The 23,672-nt window shown below is 37.2% G+C and overlaps 1 protein-coding gene across 3 annotated transcripts in view; it reads left to right on the top strand.

The window, feature by feature from the left end:
• Positions 1-23,672, top strand: part of LOC106061128 (alpha-mannosidase 2-like) — a 72,752-nt gene that overhangs the window by 43,080 nt on the left and 6,000 nt on the right. Inside the window, exons 2-5 of one of the 3 annotated variants that reach the window (XM_013219195.2) lie at positions 1,421-1,597; positions 18,794-19,057; positions 19,910-20,057; positions 23,089-23,309. In XM_013219195.2, coding sequence (XP_013074649.2) covers positions 18,887-19,057; positions 19,910-20,057; positions 23,089-23,309 — 540 coding nt within the window. In that variant the 5' untranslated portion in view covers positions 1,421-1,597; positions 18,794-18,886. Of the gene's footprint in view, positions 1-1,420; positions 1,598-5,353; positions 5,786-8,901; positions 9,140-18,793; positions 19,058-19,909; positions 20,058-23,088; positions 23,310-23,672 lie in introns of those variants that run through there. The other 2 variants (XM_013219196.2, XM_013219199.2) reach the window with 2 other exon arrangements.

Genomic DNA, 23,672 nt, shown 5'->3' on the forward strand with positions numbered 1-23,672 from the left:
AGTATCTGCTATTTCTTTGGAGAAGGGGGGTGGTGGTGGCTGCTGTGTTGGCGACATCGCTCCAATCAGAGCTAATGCCCAGGCATTCATCTCATCTCTATGAAAGAAATTGATCAGTCCTTCCTTGGCTGACGGGGAGCAACAAACAATCTAAAAGTTAAAGTTTAATAGGGACAGAAACAAAGACATGCAGAGGAAAGAAAACACAAAAACAAAAGATAATGGAAATATAAAAAATCCAAGGCAAATAAATATTACCAAAAGCCAAATAAATATTACCAAAAGCCAAATAAATATTACCAAAAGCCAAATAAATATTACCAAAAGCCAAATAAATATTACCAAAAGCCAAATAAATATTACTAGAAGCCAAATAAATATTACCAAAAGACAAATAAATATTACCAAAAGCCAAATAAATATTACCAAAAGCCAAATAAATATTACCAAAAGCCAAATAAATATTACCAAAAGCCAAATAAATATTACCAAAAGCCAAATAAATATTACCAAAAGCCAAATAAATATTACTAGAAGCCAAATAAATATTACCAAAAGCCAAATAAATATTACTAGAAGCCAAATAAATATTACCAAAAGACAAATAAATATTACCAAAAGACAAATAAATATTACCAAAAGCCAAATAAATATTACCAAAAGCCAAATAAATATTACCAAAAGCCAAATAAATATTACCAAAAGCCAAATAAATATTACCAAAAGCCAAATAAATATTACCAAAAGACAAATAAATATTACCAAAAGCCAAATAAATATTATCAAAAACCAAATACAAATACAAAAAGCTAAAAAAATTGCTAAAACTTTCATTTAGACCACAGGTACTCGTTAAAATTCTGACAGCAGTAACAATTAAAATTCATCAATAAATAATAATAATAATAATAAGGCTTGTCTTCGAGTCTGAAGATTAATGAGGAATGCAGTATTTCCCGTGGTTACCTACATATTTTGCCACACCCAGGGCAAACATGACCATTGTACGCAGGTGGTCGATTAAGATTTTCTTTTCTCATGCAACCAGGTGCTCTCTTCTATGTCAGCTAAGACAAGTTGGCGCCTCAACTGGTCTTTAAAGCGTTTGCGTGGGTCACCTCTGTTATGTCGACCACCTTTTAGCTCACAAAAAAAGACTGCTTTTGGCATACGTTCGTCCCCAAGCCTCCAGGCGAGAGTTCTGCGGAATAAATTGCTCCTCCTGCCTGCAAAAATCTATGTCTACCAAGCGGTGGTTCTCTAAACCCTTCTATATGTATCTGAGACATGGGTATTATACAGAAAGCAACTAAGATTACTTAAACGCTTTCACCAAATTCAACAATAGGTAAAGGTAAATTGTAATTCAATTTCAGCAATTCACTATTTGACTAATTCTCTTTTTTCTTTTCTTTTGCAGGTATACAATTTCCTCATAACTCTTACAGACTATTTAATACTAAGACTAATTAAATAGCTAAAACAGCCTCGGGATCTCAACATCAAGAGGATTGGGTCTACTGTTCTTGATTGGTAGAGATTGACACAGCCTACTACGTTGACCTTGTAGTAGCAGATGACACGCCATCATGTAAAGGTGGGTAAAAAAAAAAGTGATTTTTGTTTCTTGTAGAGCATCTCTCTTTCCAAATATTTTCTTTTTACAAAGTTTATATCAATTTAGTCTGTCTGTCTTTTTGGAATCTTGTACACATCATTTCTCCCACTTCCCATTCTCGGATCAAGTTGAGACTATGCACAATCATTCATTGGCAAAGACAATGCATGAATCAATAAAAAAAAATTAACAATGTAGTTAATCATTTAGTCTTAATTATTTAATTTTTGTTTTATATGGATTATGTGCTAAGCTAACGGGAGATAATCCTTGCAATAATGAGAGATATGGCAGCGAATTAATGGTGCTCTTCCCCCAAAGCGAGATTGGGACTCTTACCAAAGTGCAAGACAGCAGACGCGTACAAGTCGCAAGATCAGGAGAGTTAACTTACGCTATTTAATCCAAAATAATTGATGCAATTTCGCTCAATTTAAGCGAGGTCTTCTTTTTTTTTTTTTTAAAAGTATCTTTTCATTATATGTCACGTGTTCCTTATGTAGTTTTTATTTCGTTTAAACTTTTTATCAGACAGAGTGAGTTGATTACACAATGTAATAAAACTAAAATGCAATTTAACCTTGGTTAGACTAATATTATCTTATCTTATCTTATATAATACAGACGTTACTTCAAAAAAAGAAGATGATTACGTCCTACGCGTCATGCATTTATTCATGCATATTAACCAATGACTTAAATTCTGCCAAGTCACTGGTTTTCCTGGCTAGCTCAGGCAACCCATTCCATGCTCTAATAGCACTAGGGAAGAAGGAGCTTTTGTACAAATTTGTCCTAGCATATGGGACGAAGAGTGTGCCTTTATCTTTGTGTCTTTCAGAGTATTTTATTAAATTTTGTTTTTGTAATTGAAGATTATGGTTCAGTGTTTTATGTATAATTGCTACTTTACTTTTGAGTCTTCTGTCCTGAAGGCTTCCTAAATTTAGTGATTTTACTAAAGGTGTTACTCTAGTCAAATGTGAATATTCGTTTGTTATGAATCTCACTGCTCTATTTTGTGTCTGTTCCAGTTTCTTAATGTTTTCTTGAGTTGAGGGGTCCCAAACGGAGGATGCATATTCTATTATTGGCCTAACCAAGGTTAAATAACATTTAAGTTTTATGTTCTTATTTGATTTATAGAAATTTCTTTTAATAAACCCTAATGCTTTGTTTGATTTTTTTGTATAGTTTCATCAATATGTGGATTCCATGACAGTTTTTCAATTATTATAACACCTTGGTATTTTGCGTTTTTAGTCTGTGTTACTGGTTTGCCATGAATAAGATAAGTGGAATTAATTTGTTTTAGTTTTTTTGTTACTCTTAACAACTGACATTTTTCTGGGTGGAAAGACATGCTCCAATTTGATTTCCATTTCTGTAATTCATCTAATTCTCTTTGTAAAATATCTGTGTCTTGTGTTGTTTTTATTGTTCTATATATTATGCAATCGTCTGCAAATAATCTGACTTTTGTTCCTGAAGTAATGCAATTTGGTAAATCATTTATGTAAATTAAAAACAGTAGTGGACCCAAGACAGTTCCTTGAGGTACACCTGAGTTTACTGTTATCGGTGTTGATTTAGAGCCATTTATTATTACAGTTTGTTCTCTTCCTATTAGAAAATCTTTAATCCACTGATGCAGTGGACCATTAATGCCGAAATATTTTAATTTTTTAAGCAAACTATGGTGGTGAACTTTGTCAAAAGCCTTGGGAAAATCTAGTAAGATAGCATCTATTTGTTCACTATTATCTAAACCTTTTGAAAAATCATCAATTAGTCCTATTAGTTGTTTTTCACATGATCTATATTTCCTAAAGCCATGTTGGTATGGGGTGAGGACATTATGTTTGTCTAAGTGGTTTATGATTTAGCTACATATTATGTGTTCTACGATTTTACATGTGATGCTGGTAAGTGATACTGGTCTGTAGTTTCCTGGGTCAGATTTTTCTCCTTTTTTAAATAGGGGGGTGACATTAGCTTCTTTCCAGTCCTTTGGTACTCTGCCCTGGTTAAGCGATGCCTGAAAGAGTATTTTGAACACTGGGGCTAGCTCATTGCTTAGTTCTTTGAGTAATCTAGCTGGAATACCATCAGGTCCAGACGCTTTATTTGGTTTGGTGTTGGCTAATAGTTTTTTAATTCCATTTTCATGTACTACTAAATGTTCTATGTTGTCTACTTGGTTCAAATTAAGTAATATGTCTTTGTCTCCTGGGGCTGAGAATGCTGATGCAAAGTATTTGTTTAGGATGTTTGCTTTAGTTTCATTATCATTATGTATTATGTTATGTTCATCTTTTAATGGCGCTACGCCTGTTGTTTCCATTTTCTTAGACTTAATGTATGACCATAGGTTTTTGTTGTTATCTTTATATATTACACTGTTTATGTATTCACTCTGCAGCTGTCTGCTTACTTTTTGGGTTAAGTGTTTAATTTTTATAGACTTTTTGTAAACTCTTTCTGCCTTAGTTTCTTTAAATTTTCTATATAGGTTTTCCTTCTGTTTACAAAGCTTCTTTAGTCTATTATTAAACCAGCATTTATTTATTTGTTTGATATGTATTTAGTTGCTATATGATTTTCTAAAATGCTTTTAATATGGTTTTTAATGAAATTCCAGAGGTCATCGACTGGTTGGTTAATGTCTTTTTCTAATAAGAATGTTTGTTGAAAGTTTAATGCAGCTTGGTGTAGTTGTGTTAGGTTACATTTATTCCAGAGTAAGATTTTTCTTTTGGGTTTTGTATTGGCTACTGCTTTTATCTGACTGTGTATTTTTATGATCTCATGGTCTGATAGACCTGGGATAATATCATAATCAACTACTAATCCAGGTCTGTTGGTTAAGAAGAGATCTAATGTGTTGTTTAATCTAGTTGGCTTTTTAATGATTTGATCTAAACTTAGGTTGTGTAAAGTTTATATGAAAAGCTCATTTATGTCCTTAAGGTTTTGGTGTTTATCTATGGTTAGTGTTTTCCAATTTATATCTGGTAGGTTGAAATCACCCATAATCCAAAAAACTTCATTTTTATTTGTCTCTTTAAGTGTAGTAATCTGATTACATAGTTCCTGCATGTATTCTAAACTAGAATATTGGAAAAAGCGTCTTTTGTTTCGGATCCCTCATTTCAAGAAAAACATTATTAGAACCACCAAGTTTAGAGACACTTCAGGGCAAAAGAGTACACAATTTAAAACGTAATGGATCACATACTGAACAATAAATTACAAATAAATAAACAATCAAAACCTAACAAAATACTCAGAAAGATACAAAGATAAAGACACATTTCTTATTGTATACGCTAGGATGACTGGAACCAGTAGAACCAATGACTTAACAGAGTTTAATTATCAATTTATCATAACTAGACTAACACGGGGACAAGCGCGAGATATTATTCTCTCCGCTTTTTAAACAACTTCTGTAATTTATTAGATATCATAAGATAGAAGTCGAGTCCCCCATTAGATATCATAAGATAGAAGTCGAGTCCCCCCTGCCCCCTCTTTAGGGAGGTGCAGCTCTTTGTTTGAGAAACGCTGGTATAAGTGACTTAGTGAATGTTATAGTCTATACCATTTTTCTTTTTAAATTCTGTTTCTTAACAAAAAAAAATATATATTAAAAGTTGGCATAGTTTCTTCGTTTTATAGTTGGCAGCAGGCGGTAAAACGAAAAAAAAAGTACAGGGGTAGTTCCTGTCGGCAAAAGTAGGTCAAGTGCATCGCGCGACACACCTGTGTCAAGGCAATATGACAATGACACTAGACTAAGTGCATTTGTATCATTCGTCTGATTAGTCTGAACATCGTGTGGTATTAAGTGTGTACTTCCTGCATTTTTTTTATAAACAAGATGAACATAATTGCGACTGAAGTGATTCAATAGGGTTACATCTGGCTGGATCTAGACTCTAGATCTAGAGATTTAGACTTAGATTATAGATAGATCTAGACATTCTAGATGATAAGATCTAGATCTAGATTTAGATCTAGTCTGGTCATTTCCAAACGCATACTGATACAGTGATACAGTTTGTTCATTCACTGAAGTCCTGGTCTGCTTGTCAAGCCACACTGACACAGTCACTGTTAGTCCGTCACTGCTCATCTGGATTATACATTTTTCTTTTTTTACAGGTTCGTAAGAACATTCTCTCACGTTACATGGTAGATCTATTAATATTATATACTCTCAAAACTAGACTATATTAACTATATAGTCTAGAGATCTATAGAGGTTTTACTAATCTAGACTTGATCTAGACTCTACTAGAATCTAGATTTATATTATATAGATCTAGAAATACTAGTATATACTAGGAGGCTAGATCTAGAATCTAGATCTATAGCCATAGCCAGGCCTATAGAATAATATATATAATATATCTAGATCTAGTTATTCTAGTTAAGTCTATAACTAGATCTATAAATTGTTTGATATCTAGAGTATAAACATTCTTAAATTAATTTAGAGTAGGCCCTATTGTAAACCTCAAAATCACAGAGCGTTGAATTCATTCTGCGTGTAAAATGGTTGTGTTAAGTTTAGTCGAATAGATCTATAGATACATATAATTAAATAAAATATAAAATAAGGCAAGGAGTCTTAGGGGCGAACAGCAAACAAGTTCAACCACTGGGAATATGACATGATATGACATCGCTCATTTCATAACTGATAGCACTTTATAGCCAACTATTCTAGATCTATAATACTATTTATTGCAACAATAGATCTGTAAAAATCTTCGTTAGGTTTGATCTAGAATCAATTTTAAATCTGTCTAGCATAGATCGGTAGATATATATATATAGCCTATATATATATATATAGAAATCTAGATAGGCTCCTAGTCCTAGATTAAATCTAGATCTATATAGTATAGACATAGACTGTAACAATCTCACACTAGATCTAGATCTGAATCTATCAATAAACTGGGTCTAATTTAAATGTGTTTAAAATGGCTGACTGTCACACACTGCAGTACAGCTAGTCTATGCATATGAGTTATGAGTCATAATTAAGGTTACCAGTCCAGGCACATGCATGTCCAAAGTAGGACTAGACCTAAACAAGGGGGACAATACAAGACAAACAAAATGCATGCATGACAAATTAAACTTTAACTAGACTTACAACAATGTATTAAAAGGAACATGCTAGTTATGATGCTAAACTTGCAGATCTATCTCTATATTAAATGCCTTAATTAGTTCTCACTCGAAGTATGTAAGTAAGTTTTCACAGAACTTTATCATTCGCGCCAAGCTCCAGGCAAATGTATTTTGTGTTATAAATGTCTCTTAATCGTTATAGTTATAGGCCTGAACACTGACCTGCTACGTCACAACCTGTGGGCAGTGGAGACCAATAGCTCGTTGATACGTTGTACAGACCTGTAACATGGCAACGAGCTATTGGTCTAAACTGCCCACAGGTTGCAGCGTAACAGATCAGTGTTCAGGACTTCTATGACGATTGGTCTCGCTCTGAGTCTATTTCTCTGTTATCCCCCTTGCGTTAATCAGTTTAAAAAAGGCTCTAATTATAGTCAGTATCAGCATTATGTCTAGAAAAACAAAACAAATAAAATGATAGATTTATGTAACAGGTTTCTTTTGAACAGCCTCTAATATACCAATACCTGCTTATAAAGAAGGTTGTCAATAAATATGCCATCTTTCTGTATGACTTTATTTTTTTTTTCAGCACGTAGCTTAGAAAGCTTGAATGAGGTTGATTTATACAATATAATTGCAATGAACACGAACGCCGGACATTTTCACGTTAGGCCTGCCGGATAGAGGGCACGAGGCCAAAAGTGCTGTTGGCGGACGTCTGCTAACGCTAGCTGTAATTCCGCTATTGAATATTCTCAGATAGTAACAATGCTAAACTAATAAGTGGGGACAGACGTGACAGAATACATGCGATATTTGAAAGGCAAAGAATACACGTTCCCAGAAATATGTTGTAGTTGTTGTTGTTGTTTTAAACCTAATACAATGTAACTGTCGTCTCGTGTACAGTTACACAATATGTCGTGTTTACTTCTTTTGGGTAGATTTTTAAAACAAACTATATTACTAACCAGCTTTAGTTACCCGATAGTAAATATACTCCTTTCAGATCTTGCCATTTATGATACTCCTCTGTTACTATGACCGACGGTGATGTGGCTAGCACAACAGCCAACTGCCTTCAGGTAAGTCAGGTAACAATTAGAGTTACCCAACAGATGTATTCCAGCGCTTAGGGCTACGGTTTTCAAACTTGTTAAAACAAGTACTACTGGCTGACACTGTTGATGAATCTTTAATTTTTACTGGTGTTCTTTTGTACAGACTGTCATTACATTAATCACGATAATAAAGATGCTCAATCTTCTTCCTCGTTCTCATTGTTATGTTGGAGCGTTCAGATGACTAGACCAATACATGAGATGAACTGCGCAGTGGTTTCCAAATCAGGGAGCTCTCCATATAGTTTTCTTTTTATAGGGGTGTTTTGGGGCCAGTGTCTTATTCGGGCATATTGGTAAAGTTTGCAGTTTTGAAGGGCATGGTGAACATTCTCCACATGGGCAGATTTCACTGGTTCCAATTTTGAGCTTCCAGTACATATGTTGTCTCATTCTGTTGTGTCCGGTCCTGAGTCGAAAGATGAGACACTCTTCTTGTCGGGATAGTGATATTAACGTTACGAAACGACTTGTTCAAAAAAAAAATCGAGATGTTATTGTGATATTGATTCGCGGTAAATAAGAGCCAACACGAGCCGGCAGGGCTACCACTTGACTACCTTGCAGTACTTCTAATGTGTACCACATTTCAAAAATTGAGCCTTGAATAGCCGTGTTCTATGCAGGTCTATGTAAAAGTACATCCTACTTGGAATAAAAATAAAATAAAATTTGTCTTATTTTTTATTTAATCTGCCTCTGGATTCCCTGAAATAGTTAAATATAAGCTAGGGTAACATGACCGCATATAGATATACCATTTCCTGCTCTCACTGACCTACTTTCTGGATAAAGGATGAGTGCAGTCATTAAAGTCTCTCGTTTATGTCCCCTTATCAACTTTTAAAAGTTAAAAAAAAAAACTGTTTACGACCTAAAAGCGTCATTTATGTTGTCAAATTGGAAGCTGTCTGCAGATAAAAATGACACACCATGTTCTCTCCCTTTCATTTCATACTGACACTAGGTTTATTATAGTCACGTCAGCGACATACAGAGGTGTTTTTTTTAATACTCAGCAAGTGGTGCCTGCATTCATTCAGTGGTGTCCTCATTCATACAGTGGTGTCCTCATTCATACAGTGGTGTCCTCATTCATACAGTGGTGTCCTCATTCATACAGTGGTGTCCTCATTCATACAGTGGTGTCCTCATTCATACAATGGTGTCCTCATTCATTCAGTGGTGTCCTCATTCATGCAGTGTTGCCTCATTCAAGCAGTGGTTTCTGTCATGGCTTAGAATCGTATGTTATAAATGAATTACATATTAAAATGTTTTAGTAGTATTACATTTCACCTATTACGATTGATATGTTATATTATGATGGGTTGTTATTATTATGAGAGATTATGTGTTAAAATTGTTAATTCATAAATATAACGTTTAGCCTGACATACACACACACACACATAGACACACAGTCCTATATCAAATAACAAACTATGTGGATGAGGATTTAAATTAAAATTATAAATCTAATATTCTAACACAATAATGATCTGAATGATGAATAAATAATGATTCAAATATAGTGATTATTCAAAATATTTAGACTCAAAAATGCAACTTAAACAGCATTATTATATAATAGATAAAAATGTATAACATGATTATGCATAAAATATCGGTAATGATCTTGGATCATCAAATGATCCACCAACGCATCCACGGTCCTCAAACTGACCATGACGCTACAAAACTGGCTATGAAACTCCCAATTTGAGAATAGTAAGATTAAGATCACTCTTTTATTGCTGCAAGTCAGACTAGCCCACGTAACTTTAGCCGCGAAAAGGAAAGAGGAAGGGGGGGGGGGGGGAGAGAACAAGTAGTATTCACCCGTCACTAAATAGCATGGCCGGACTTAACCCTTGTGACCAAGAAGTCATGGAAAGGTAACTCTTTTATTTCTGCAAGTCGGACTAGAGTTAACCCACGTAACTTAAGCGGCGAAAAAAAAGAGGGGGTGGGGACAAGTAATCTGCGCTGTATTCACCCGTCACTTAATAGCAGGGGCGGACTCAACCGTCTGAGGCCCTATGCGAAACGGATTTCGCGGGGCCAAGTTTTTGGGTAGGGATACGGATAATAAGTGAAAATAAGAGTTTGTATTAGAAAATAAATTCGTCTTTGCATTTTATTCATTCTTTACTACAGAATTACTTTACGAGCCTTGTGTATAGCGAAGTCATACAGTATATCATACAAATTCTATTTCCTACATAGATCACGCCCAATAACAAGAATTACCAAATGTTTCAATCTATCTACGACAATTGTTGACCTCAAGTAATTCTTCATTAGTTTGAGGCGCGAGAAGCTTCTTTCACCAGATCCCACAATTACGGGTATCGCACAATGTCTTTTTTTTTTTTTTAATCGCGTTTAGGATTGGCGTTTTCGATATTGACACCCCAAAATGACAATTTTTGTGTATATATTTCAGGAGATTTGTTTGAGTTTTCAAAAGATTTCAATAATTTCAGGAGATTTTAGAACGTGTTCGTATATTTTGCAATTTCAGGAGATTTCCAGGAGCTCCTAGTAAATCAAGCGGCCGCGGGAAATCTGTTATAAGTTATAAAATGGTTTAATATAATAATTTACACCTAGAATTAGCGCGGGTCCTATGAAAGTTGGGGTCCGACTTCGGTCGCATACGTTGCAGTGGCCTAGAGCCGGCCCTGCAAAATAGCGGCGTATGCTACGCCTTGGGTCGACTAGTAGAGATATAAAAATAAACTCAACCTAAACGCAGGGGTAAAGGAGTCCTACCAAACTATAGGCCCAAGGCTATGGCTGTCCGCTAGCACAAAGCAAAGAATCTTTTCCAGACCCAAAACACGGCTTATTTCAATAATCCAAGATGGCGACAGGTAGCGAAAATTAAGAGATGTTAATTGACATCACAAGATCTCTCTCTGTCTCTCTATCTCTTTCTCTCTCTCTCTCTTTCTCTATGTAGATGTAAATACAGAGAGAGTGAGGGAGAATAAAATAAACTATAAGTTTATCGTCATTTCTTAATCTCTTCTGTTTTCCAGCCCTCACACACCAGATCACGTGACCACTGTATATCTGCGTGTATCGAAAGTTTACTATAGATGTTACCCTTGCAATGGACCGCATTCACCAATCTTAAACAAACAACATTTAGCCACGTGATTCTCTATCGATCTGACGATCTCATTTGTAATATACAATGGCTATCACGTGACAGTTTTTTTTTTGTTGTTTTATTAATATTGTCACGTGACTAAATGTTATTTGTTTACGGTTGGCGAATGAGGTCCATTGTTTATGGTGGTCAGCTTCTTTGCGACTGTTGGTCATTTGAAAACGAAGGTTACACTTTATCTCAACACCGGACTATTTTGAGAGTCATCTTTACTGTCGGCTGGCTTGTTGATTCATAATAAATCATTGACTTCGAACTGAAACATTAGGAAGAGTGCTGTCTTTCACGTGGATACGCAGACGTACCTGTGACCTACATATTTTGTCCCAATAGACTTGCCCAAACCCAATTACATTCAATTTTTTGTACAGTATGGCCACACAACTTTTTTTTTTACAATGCTTGTATCAACTCACTCTGTCTGTCTGGTACAGAGCTTGTATCAACTCACTCTGTCTGTCTAGTACAATGCTTGTATCAACTCACTCTGTCTGTCTAGTACAAAGCTTGTATCAACTCACTCTGTCTGTCTAGTACAAAGCTTGTATCAACTCACTCTGTCTGTCTAGTACAAAGCTTGTATCAACTCACTCTGTCTGTCTAGTACAAAGCTTGTATCAACTCACTCTGACTGTCTAGTACAAAGCTTGTATCAACTCACTCTGTCTGTCTAGTACAAAGCTTGTATCAACTCACTCTGTCTAGTACAAAGCTTGTATCAACTCACTCTGACTGTCTGGTACAAAGCTTGTATCAACTCACTCTGTCTGTCTAGTACAAAGCTTGTATCAACTCACTCTGTCTGTCTAGTACAAAGCTTGTATCAACTCACTCTGACTGTCTAGTACAAAGCTTGTATCAACTCACTCTGTCTGTCTAGTACAAAGCTTGTATCAACTCACTCTGACTGTCTAGTACAAAGCTTGTATCAACTCACTCTGTCTAGTACAAAGCTTGTATCAACTCACTCTGACTGTCTGGTACAAAGCTTGTATCAACTCACTCTGTCTGTCTAGTACAAAGCTTGTATCAACTCACTCTGTCTGTCTAGTACAAAGCTTGTATCAACTCACTCTGTCTGTCTAGTACAAAGCTTGTATCAACTCACTCTGTCTGTCTAGTACAAAGCTTGTATCAACTCACTCTGACTGTCTAGTACAAAGCTTATATCAACTCACTCTGTCTGTCTAGTACAAAGCTTATATCAACTCACTCTGTCTGTCTGGTACAAAGCTTATATCAACTCACTCTGACTGTCTAGTACAAAGCTTGTATCAACTCACTCTGTCTGTCTAGTACAAAGCTTATATCAACTCACTCTGACTGTCTAGTACAAAGCTTGTATCAACTCACTCTGTCTGTCTAGTACAAAGCTTGTATCAACTCACTCTGACTGTCTGGTACAAAGCTTGTATCAACTCACTCTGTCTGTCTAGTACAAAGCTTGTATCAACTCACTCTGTCTGTCTAGTACAAAGCTTGTATCAACTCACTCTGACTGTCTAGTACAAAGCTTGTATCAACTCACTCTGACTGTCTAGTACAAAGCTTGTATCAACTCACTCTGTCTGTCTAGTACAAAGCTTGTATCAACTCACTCTGTCTAGTACAAAGCTTGTATCAACTCACTCTGACTGTCTAGTACAAAGCTTGTATCAACTCACTCTGTCTGTCTAGTACAAAGCTTGTATCAACTCACTCTGTCTAGTACAAAGCTTGTATCAACTCACTCTGACTGTCTGGTACAAAGCTTGTATCAACTCACTCTGTCTGTCTAGTACAAAGCTTGTATCAACTCACTCTGTCTGTCTAGTACAAAGCTTGTATCAACTCACTCTGACTGTCTAGTACAAAGCTTGTATCAACTCACTCTGTCTGTCTAGTACAAAGCTTGTATCAACTCACTCTGACTGTCTAGTACAAAGCTTGTATCAACTCACTCTGTCTAGTACAAAGCTTGTATCAACTCACTCTGACTGTCTGGTACAAAGCTTGTATCAACTCACTCTGTCTGTCTAGTACAAAGCTTGTATCAACTCACTCTGTCTGTCTAGTACAAAGCTTGTATCAACTCACTCTGTCTGTCTAGTACAAAGCTTGTATCAACTCACTCTGTCTGTCTAGTACAAAGCTTGTATCAACTCACTCTGACTGTCTAGTACAAAGCTTATATCAACTCACTCTGTCTGTCTAGTACAAAGCTTATATCAACTCACTCTGTCTGTCTGGTACAAAGCTTATATCAACTCACTCTGACTGTCTAGTACAAAGCTTGTATCAACTCACTCTGTCTGTCTAGTACAAAGCTTATATCAACTCACTCTGACTGTCTAGTACAAAGCTTGTATCAACTCACTCTGTCTGTCTAGTACAAAGCTTGTATCAACTCACTCTGACTGTCTGGTACAAAGCTTGTATCAACTCACTCTGTCTGTCTAGTACAAAGCTTGTATCAACTCACTCTGACTGTCTGGTACAAAGCTTGTATCAACTCACTCTGTCTGTCTAGTACAAAGCTTGTATCAACTCACTCTGTCTGTCTAGTACAAAGCTTGTATCAACTCACTCTGTCTGTCTAGTACAAAGCTTGTATCAACTCACTCTGACTGTCTAGTACAAAGCTTGTATCAACTCACTCTGTCTGTCTAGTACAAAGCTTGTATCAACTCACTCTGTCTGTCTAGTACAAAGCTTGTATCAACTCACTCTGACTGTCTAGTACAAAGCTTATATCAACTCACTCTGTCTGTCTAGTACAAAGCTTGTATCAACTCACTCTGACTGTCTAGTACAAAGCTTATATCAACTCACTCTGACTGTCTAGTACAAAGCTTGTATCAACTCACTCTGTCTGTCTAGTACAAAGCTTGTATCAACTCACTCTGACTGTCTAGTACAAAGCTTATATCAACTCACTCTGTCTGTCTAGTACAAAGCTTGTATCAACTCACTCTGACTGTCTAGTACAAAGCTTGTATCAACTCACTCTGACTGTCTAGTACAAAGCTTGTATCAACTCACTCTGTCTGTCTAGTACAAAGCTTGTATCAACTCACTCTGACTGTCTAGTACAAAGCTTATATCAACTCACTCTGTCTGTCTAGTACAAAGCTTGTATCAACTCACTCTGACTGTCTAGTACAAAGCTTGTATCAACTCACTCTGACTGTCTAGTACAAAGCTTGTATCAACTCACTCTGTCTGTCTAGTACAAAGCTTGTATCAACTCACTCTGTCTGTCTAGTACAAAGCTTATATCAACTCACTCTGTCTGTCTGGTACAAAGCTTATATCAACTCACTCTGACTGTCTAGTACAAAGCTTGTATCAACTCACTCTGTCTGTCTAGTACAAAGCTTATATCAACTCACTCTGACTGTCTAGTACAAAGCTTGTATCAACTCACTCTGTCTGTCTAGTACAAAGCTTGTATCAACTCACTCTGACTGTCTGGTACAAAGCTTGTATCAACTCACTCTGTCTGTCTAGTACAAAGCTTGTATCAACTCACTCTGACTGTCTGGTACAAAGCTTGTATCAACTCACTCTGTCTGTCTAGTACAAAGCTTGTATCAACTCACTCTGTCTGTCTAGTACAAAGCTTGTATCAACTCACTCTGTCTGTCTAGTACAAAGCTTGTATCAACTCACTCTGACTGTCTAGTACAAAGCTTGTATCAACTCACTCTGTCTGTCTAGTACAAAGCTTGTATCAACTCACTCTGTCTGTCTAGTACAAAGCTTGTATCAACTCACTCTGACTGTCTAGTACAAAGCTTATATCAACTCACTCTGTCTGTCTAGTACAAAGCTTATATCAACTCACTCTGTCTGTCTAGTACAAAGCTTGTATCAACTCACTCTGTCTGTCTAGTACAAAGCTTGTATCAACTCACTCTGACTGTCTAGTACAAAGCTTATATCAACTCACTCTGTCTGTCTAGTACAAAGCTTATATCAACTCACTCTGTCTGTCTAGTACAAAGCTTGTATCAACTCACTCTGACTGTCTAGTACAAAGCTTATATCAACTCACTCTGTCTGTCTAGTACAAAGCTTGTATCAACTCACTCTGACTGTCTGGTTGTTCATTCTTTTACACCTTTTTTTTTTTGTTTCTCCCACTTTCTCATTCTTGGACCAATTGGAAAGTGTACACAAAACAATCGTTGAATCGGTCAACACATTTACCAACTAGTTAATCAATTAATGGTAAGTAATCGTGTTTTATATAGAAAAATCGGAGATAGGACTTGCAGTATTGAGAGATTTGGCAGTGATTTTTCAGTAATGTAGTTTTTTTTTTTTTTTTTTTTTTTGGGAGGAGTAATTTTTTTTCTTTCGAAAATCTGGATTAAGAGAGAAACAAATTCAACTCACAACACAGACAGACAGACAGCCCTTTGTTAAACACATGTCAAGAGTCACTTTGATAGAAGCGTCAAAAACTTTGCATCCGGAGTCTAAACTTTTAAGCAATGAAATCTGAGCTATGTATGTCTTCTCATTTATAGAATGGCTGGATGGTTTACATCTGGTCGCCTTCTCGTCAACACATGTTTACTGATTAGATTTGAATGTTTTATTACGCTGCCAGGGTCGTCCGGAGGCAGTGTGACCCTACGTGGTGGCCACGCCCATGGAACCTGACTCTGGAAGTGCGCGACACTCTAGACGTCTGCTATCGGAAAGTGAATACAGATAAAACCTTTGATTTGTGTGTGTGGGGGGATGGGGGGCGGGGAACAGTATATTTCCTGACATTCAAACTTGTACTAAGTAAATTTACCGTTGGAATGGTTTTTTATTTGGTCAAGGTCATCTGCGTCCAACGCCAAGGCCACTTTAAAAACAAAACCAGATTAGATCTAGGCGGTCCTCCAGTGATGCTCCTATTTGTGCATTGACATATTATGTGTACACTGTTACGTGTGTGGAATCACTTGGCTATCATTGGCTAACGTTTACAAAGCTTAGATCTACTCACTCTGCTATTGCTCCCACACACAGTCTCGGATCAAGTTGAAACTTTTGCACAAGTTATTTATTGTACCTAACAAAATATGAATCAATTAAAAAAAAATAAACGATCAGTCAATTAATTTGGGCCTACTAACAATTATTTTGTTTGATATCGAAAAAGGGAATTAATCGTTCAATATTAAGAGATGTGGCTAAATATGTGGGGTTTCGTCCCATTAAATAATTGTAGGCCTACGCCTTATTTCTCCCACACCCATTTTCGGATCAAGTTGAAACTTTACAGTTATTTATTGTACCTAAAATAAATTATTAACCAATTAGTCAATTATTTATCAGTAATTAATTATTTTGTTTGAAAAGGGAAATAAATTCTATATTATTGAGATATGTAGTTGTAAATGTGGAGTTCTTCTACTTTGATGAGCTTGGATTTTTAGAAAAAGCTATATTTTACTTGTTAGACTTGATTGTGACTGTGCATAAATGGTAGTGGTTTCGAAAAGCTTTGCTCACATTTGTCACTTACTTCTTACCATGTAGACATCTGCAGACCTAGGTGTCGCCACTTTCTTTCCTCTTCCTGTTAGCTTGGCCTCCATCTTGTTTATGAGGGCGTTGGCGCGGCTCAAACTTGCACGAGATTGGGAGTATGACGTGATTCATAATCTCCCCAAGATAAATTCTGTAAGATTGAGTTGTTTTTTTTTCCGCGGTTAAAAATAAAAATAAAATATTGTTTCCTTCCCGTATCCATCTGAAGAATAAAATGTGAGCGTTGTGTTTTAAATCTTGAGTTTTACGAGACTTCACTTGACTGCAGGTTATCACGTGACTGCTGTTCTCACGGTCCACTTTGTGAATGAAAACCGCCTACTGGTGTCTTCCATTGTAAAACTAGGGACAATGAATTGTTGTTATTTTATGTCTTCATATCTGCCTCCCCCCCCCCCACACACACACACAAGTGTTTCCTCTTTGCGAGATAAGGGTCATCATTGGAGCATAATTTCAGAGGCTGCTTTTGAACAGGAGTGACCACCCAAAGCCTGCACCAGAGTGGAGGGCACCACGTGGAGTTTCTCATGTCACTCTCAGCCTGGCATACAAATATATGCATGGCCTCTGCGGTGTATTCTAACATACGGTACCAATACGACTGAAACTGAAATACAATTGGGGGTGGGGGGGGGGTTATTTGACAATTCTGAACAAAGACTTGCTGCCCAATATTCTTGAAGGCTTTCAGACATCTATACCTTTTACCATGTATATTTAGTTAGGGTTAGGCCCCGCATATACCACTCTTCCAAGGCTGCTCTGCTAAGGTCGCCTCTGTTAAGTTTTAATGGGTTGGGGCTAGAGGCCCTGGATGCAGTTTCTTCATTTTTCTAACTACAGTTTCAAGGATTTTACAAACACGATATGTCAGTTGCCCCTTTTAGAGATGGTAAAGTGGGAATTTCAAAATTGACACTATCACGTGACGTTAACGACTTAATTCATGCTATGTCAGGTCGCTATGACCTAGGCTTACTTTTAAAATGAGCTGTACTTCCCTGAATCTAGTCAGTAACTAAATAGTTCTTAGTAAAAAGTTAGTTACCAAAAAAAAACTTTGATAGCTGGATACTTTCGTGTACCGTTCAGACATAGATTTATGTATAGTAGTGAGAGTAACAATTCACATAGTAAGTAGCAGGCCTGTGGGACTGACGTATGTTGCAATGCTGATTTTTTTTTTTTCTGTTATATTACGAAACTAAATAGAATGCGAAGAGTTGTATCCCTTGTTTTCTAGTGTCTTGGTAATTAATAATATAAAGTATTTTTAGAACCTTCTACACTCCTATGAATGTAAAAACTTGTATGCATGTGAGTAGTACTTCTTCGTTATTGCCCTAAGAGTTCAGTCTAAGACTCCTGGAACCCTAGCTCTAGGCCTATGGAAGCTTGCCTCTTATTGCCTGTCTGAACAGACTTCTGTCTGGGAAAGATCCAAGAATATTGCATCCCTATTACCGATGGCTCGTATTCCAAAACGCTCGGATTAGAAGCTAGGCCAAATGCCGAGCACACAGGGGAAACTCCCCCATATTCCTTCTCTGTACCACATCAGCCTTGCAGGTGTCCGCCATTAAAAAAAACCCAACCCCTTTAGGAACGGTGTGTGGATAGTAAACATTTGTTGGGGCTTCGTTGGCCTAATCGTCTTCTCTAACCACCGTTTCCATCGGAGCGCCACGGTGAGGCTGAGAAGCATTGTCCAGGATGTTACTATTACACAAATAGGCTTACCTGCCCGTTAGCTGTAAGCTGACCTTAATTTAAACCCATATCAAATGTTACGATTTACTGTTCTATTTTCCTAGAAGTCTAGGCACTTATCTAGCTTAGATAGTCACATAACATCACACCATCACACTGTATTGACTCTCTTCTCTCTCACTCTCTCTCTCTCTGTCTCAGTGTCTCTCGCTTTGGTTAGCTAATTTAGTGTTACCTTCACATTCTTTTTACACATTTTGTTTGTGCTTCTTTTTTTTTTTTTGGGGTGGCGGGCTGCATATTATACTGTATTTACACGCATATAACCCGCACAAATTACAAATTAAGTAAAAACAAATCGTACAACCCGCACCCTTGTATAACCCGCATGTGTGAAATTATCAACCTTAATTTTTATTTACAGATGAATCCAATTTAGTTTTTTTTTTTTTTAATTTTGTCCACACATAGGTGATATCTTCATTGACATATGACCAAGACCTCCGAAATGTCCAGTGAAACCCCCCAACAGCACCTGCACCCAGCAGAGTTGTTACAGAGGAGATGGGTCTTCTAGGCAACATGAAGTTCCGGCACCGCCTGGCGGCAGTGGCCGTCTTCGTCATGACCTCCTTTGGGATCTACCTGTACTTGCCTGTGGAAGTGACCCAGCTGGAGCTGCAGAGCCAGCACAAGAGGATGTTGATGGGTAGAAGCTTTGGTTCCCAAATGAAGGTTAGAATGTTGTCTCCCTTTGATTGTTTCTTTCGAAAGGAAATACAAAGTACTTTTTTTTTTTGGTAAGGGTACCTTTTATGGTATGAGATTTGACTTGTAAGTTTCAGACATATCTTCAGAGTTCAAGAATATTATTTCCAAGCCCTAACTTTCTGCTGGAAGTCTGAACATGGAGGTCATCATCATCAAAGTCCCATTTGAGTGAGGGCTTGAGAGGCTAAAATCCTTTCTTGCAAAAGCCCTGTACAGAATCCCTGCTGTTTTGCTTAGTGCATACATGTCACCATACAGGTTGAGAAAGTCTGGGTCAGTCAAAATGAATATGAGACACGGTTTCCTCTTCTTCCCCTCAGCGGGGTCACCGTGAATCCAAATTGGGCCATAGCTGTGAGAAATATGAACATGGAGGTAGACAAGATTGGAATCAGGAAACATCCTTATAACTGTCCAAAGTGCATACCACATGAGCAGGCAGCCTTCTTTGATTGAAAGGTTTCTGGTCGGAAGGTTCCATTTAACTTGGACTTTTGGGATTTTCCATCAAACCTCCAGCAGGATGGAATGGAAGTGGCAGTGGGCAGGGTTTGAACTCAGGACCACCATGACAATAGTCCAAAGTGTATACCACATGAGCAGGCAGCCATCTGGTGAAAACTGGAATGTATACTCAGTACTGAAGCCATGAAGTTTCTTTTATTTATTACAGTTTTATTTGAAGAAAAGAAAGGCTGCTTGATGTAATGGCCATACAACATAATAGTTAACTTTTATTTGTAGGAAAAAAATTAATTAATTTGTTTGTGCTTCATCTTAAATAAAATGTATCTTTATTTTTCGTAAATCATGCAGTATGCTAGTGAGAATGCCCCAGATATGTGTCAGCTGACCAGAGCCAATCATCATGCCAATATTTCATCCCTTGACCTATACTTCAATGCCGAGTACAATCTCAAGTCAGACGGAGAGTGGGAGTTGCCAATGCCCTCAGTGGACTACAGTAAGATCTCTTTTTGGTGTCTTGTCTCAAAGGAGCTTAAAGTACTTTGAAATTAGTATACGAGTTTGCATAATTATTTCAATATAAGCATAATTACAGTAATAAAATGAATACTAGTAATGCTCTGCTGTATTCTCATTATACTGTAGGAACAAAATGGGTTTCTTGGGTTCTGGTCTTGCCTTAGTTCTGGGGAAAGAAGGGGCTTAAAAAATGTCCATAAAATGTCTGATAAAGTTATGAGCTTATAGGTAATGGAACTCTTCAGTAGAAGATGTTGTTAAAAGTAAACTTCTCATCCCTGCCTTGACTTTGTATGCATACTTAGTCACCTACATCCACTGGCGGATCCAGGGGGGGGGGGGGGGGGGGGGGCGGTAGGGGCGATCGCCCCCCCCCCCCCACTCGGCCCCCCCCCCCCCCCCAAGGGGGGGCGGACGAATTATAGTATAGAATTCACACAATTTGTATGCGAATTTATTACTTATGTTAATAATATATACTAATTATTTATATTTCAACCTATTTTTAGATTATTTCGCCCCCCCCCCCCCCCTTCTAGTATTTTGGCCGATTTGGTAGGGTCGGGAGGGGGCGATGGCATCAATCCGCCCCCCCCCTCCCACCATAAACTTTCGAGTGGGGGGGGGGCGGTCAAATTTATTTGTAGAAATCACAGTTTGCTAACAGAATCAATTAAATATCTATATGATTAAAACTTGTTATTGGTATTTTAACCGGTCTTTATATAATTTCGTTCACGTGTTGGCCGATTGGAAGGGGAGAAATCATAGTATGTGAACAAAATTAGTCGAATATCTATATAATATGAACAGGTGGAAGTGCGATACATGCAATCCCCTTCCCCCCATCGGACAAATCAATACCTTTTCTTTTTGTATTATAGTAAGAAATTACAAAATTACAAAAATCTGTCACTAATATAATTTATATATGCTATAAAGTAAATTCTTATATCGAGTCGCCCAACCCCTATTCTTTAATGCAGAATGCAATCAATAGCAGAAATTATAAAAAGGAGCGAGAATTAATCGTTTTCATTTTACCGCCCTTCCCCTTTCCAGACAGAGTTTGTGTAATTTGACATGAATTTATCATAACTATTTTAAGAAAGACTTTGCTTTGGAAAAGTTATAATTCTAACGAAATTTTTCAATATAACAGTCACGGTTGAGATTAGTTCAAAAGCCAGATAATCTTTTCCTAGTCGACTTTTTCCAACCTTTACTCTATCTCATATTTTTCTAGTTAAATAAATTTAGGACTATAACTCACAATTTATGCTAGGATTTTATTGAATATTATTAATCGAATTTTTATTTTTTTCGGCGGCGATCTTCAAAACCTTAATATAAATATCTGGGGTATCTAATCTTTTCAAAGAACAAATCAGTTGTATTTGCAATGTATTAAGGGACTATAAATTCATATTAGAATATTTTTCTCATTATTCAAAGGGCACTTATAATACAATGAATAATGAGCTGTAGGTCAGGAGAATGCGTTACTGCAGTGAAGAATGCCAGAAAACGCTTTTAGCGTCGAAGCTTCGCCCCGAACCCCACTGATAAATAATGAGCTGTAGATGTCAGAAGAATGCGTTTCTGCAGTGAAAAATGCAAGAAAACGCTTTTGGCGTCGGGGCTTCGCCCCGAACACCACTAATGAGTAATGAGCTGTAGATGTCAGGAGAATGCATTTCAGCCGTAAAAAATGCAAGAAAACGCTTTTGGCGTCGGGGCGAACACTAATAAGTAATGAGCTGTAGATGTCAGGAGAATGCGTTTCAGCCGTGAAAAATGCAAGAAAACGCTTTTGGCGTCAGGGCTTCGCCCCGAACCCCATTAATAAGTAATGAGCTGTAGATGTCAGAAGAATGCGTTTCTGCAGTGAAAAATGCAAGAAAACGCTTTTGGCGTCGGGGCTTTGCCCCGATCATCACTAATAAGTAATGAGCTGTAGATGTCAGGAGAATACGTTTCAGCCGTAAAAAATGCTTTACGCACGTTTATGCATAGGGTTAGGGTTTACTGGGCGTTAGGGTTAGGGTTTTGAAAAAAATCGCCCCCCCCCCCACTCCAAAGTTCTGGATCCGCCAGTGCCTACATCTTAGAATTCAATGGAATACTTGTCAAGTTTATTCTCATGCAGACTTGCAGATTGTTGAACCACCTTTTATGGTGAAATAAAATATACAATTGAATTATGGGTACAGAGTGAGCTGACTGAACAAATCAAGATAGTCTTTAATATAATACATGAACTGTAGTTCTTTGAGTCTGTTTGATACTTTCAAGTGTTTGATACTTTCAAGTGTTTGATACTTTCAAGCAGCACTTTGACCCCCTCCCATTCCCATTCCCCATCATTTATGCCACTTTTGATTTTTATTTGTACAAAGAGACTTAATGCTTGATTTTAGTGCTTTGAATTTGGCAATTAAATTTTAGTTCACATATCCTCCAAATTGATATTACTTATAGATACAGTAGCTACTCTTATAAGGGTTTGAGTTTATAGATAAGCCTGCGGTGCCTACTCTTATAAGGGTTTGACTTTATAGATAAGCATACAGTACCTACTCTTATAAGGGTTTGACTTCATAAATAAGCCTACAGTACCTACTCTTATAAGGGTTTGACTTTATAGATAAGCCTACAGTACCTACTCTTATAAGGGTTTGACTTCATAGATAAACCTACAGTACCGACTCTTATAAGGTTTGACTTCATAGATAAGCCTACAGTACCTACTCTTATAAGAGTTTGACTTTATAGATAAGAATACGATACCTACTCTTATAAGGTTTGACTTTATAGATAAGCCTACAGTACCTACTCTTATAAGAGTTTGACTTTATAGATAAGCCTACAGTACCTACTCTTATAAGAGTTTGACTTTATAGATAAGCCTACAGTACCTACTCTTATAAGAGTTTGACTTTATAGATAAGCCTACAGTACCTACTCTTATAAGAGTTTGACTTGACTTCCTTATTATATCTTCTCAGGAAAGATTCAGAATCCCAAAAGACTCAACGTTGTATTGGTGCCACACTCTCACAATGACCCTGGCTGGCTAAAGACGGTCAATGAGTACTTCTCCGACCAGACCCGGCACATATTGAACAACATGGTCAACAAGCTGACACAGTTCCCAAAGATGACCTTCATCTGGACAGAGACAGTCTATTTCTCCATGTGGTGGAATGAGCTTGATGATGCTGTCAAAGTAGGTTTTGTGTTAAATGTATTGCCTGTAAAGGAACTAGAATACCTTTGCCTGTAAGGGAACTAGAATACCTTTGCCTGTAAGGGAACTAGACCTTTGCCTGTAAGGGAACTAGACCTTTGCCTGTAAGGGAACTAGAATACCTTTGCCTGTAAGGGAACTAGAATACCTTTGCCTGTAAGGGAACTAGAATACCTTTGCCTGTAAGGGAACTAGAATACCTTTGCAAGAAAGTTTAAAGTTACATGGTTAACAAGAATGCCATGTGGCCAGCACAATAGCCAACTGCCTTTACTTTTCCCCAACTAGTGTCAGGTACCCATTAAAGCTGGATGGACCAAAGATTCTTAATTTAAAAATACA

Source organism: Biomphalaria glabrata, chromosome 3, assembly GCF_947242115.1.
Source record: "Biomphalaria glabrata chromosome 3, xgBioGlab47.1, whole genome shotgun sequence".
Taxonomy (NCBI): domain Eukaryota; kingdom Metazoa; phylum Mollusca; class Gastropoda; family Planorbidae; genus Biomphalaria; species Biomphalaria glabrata.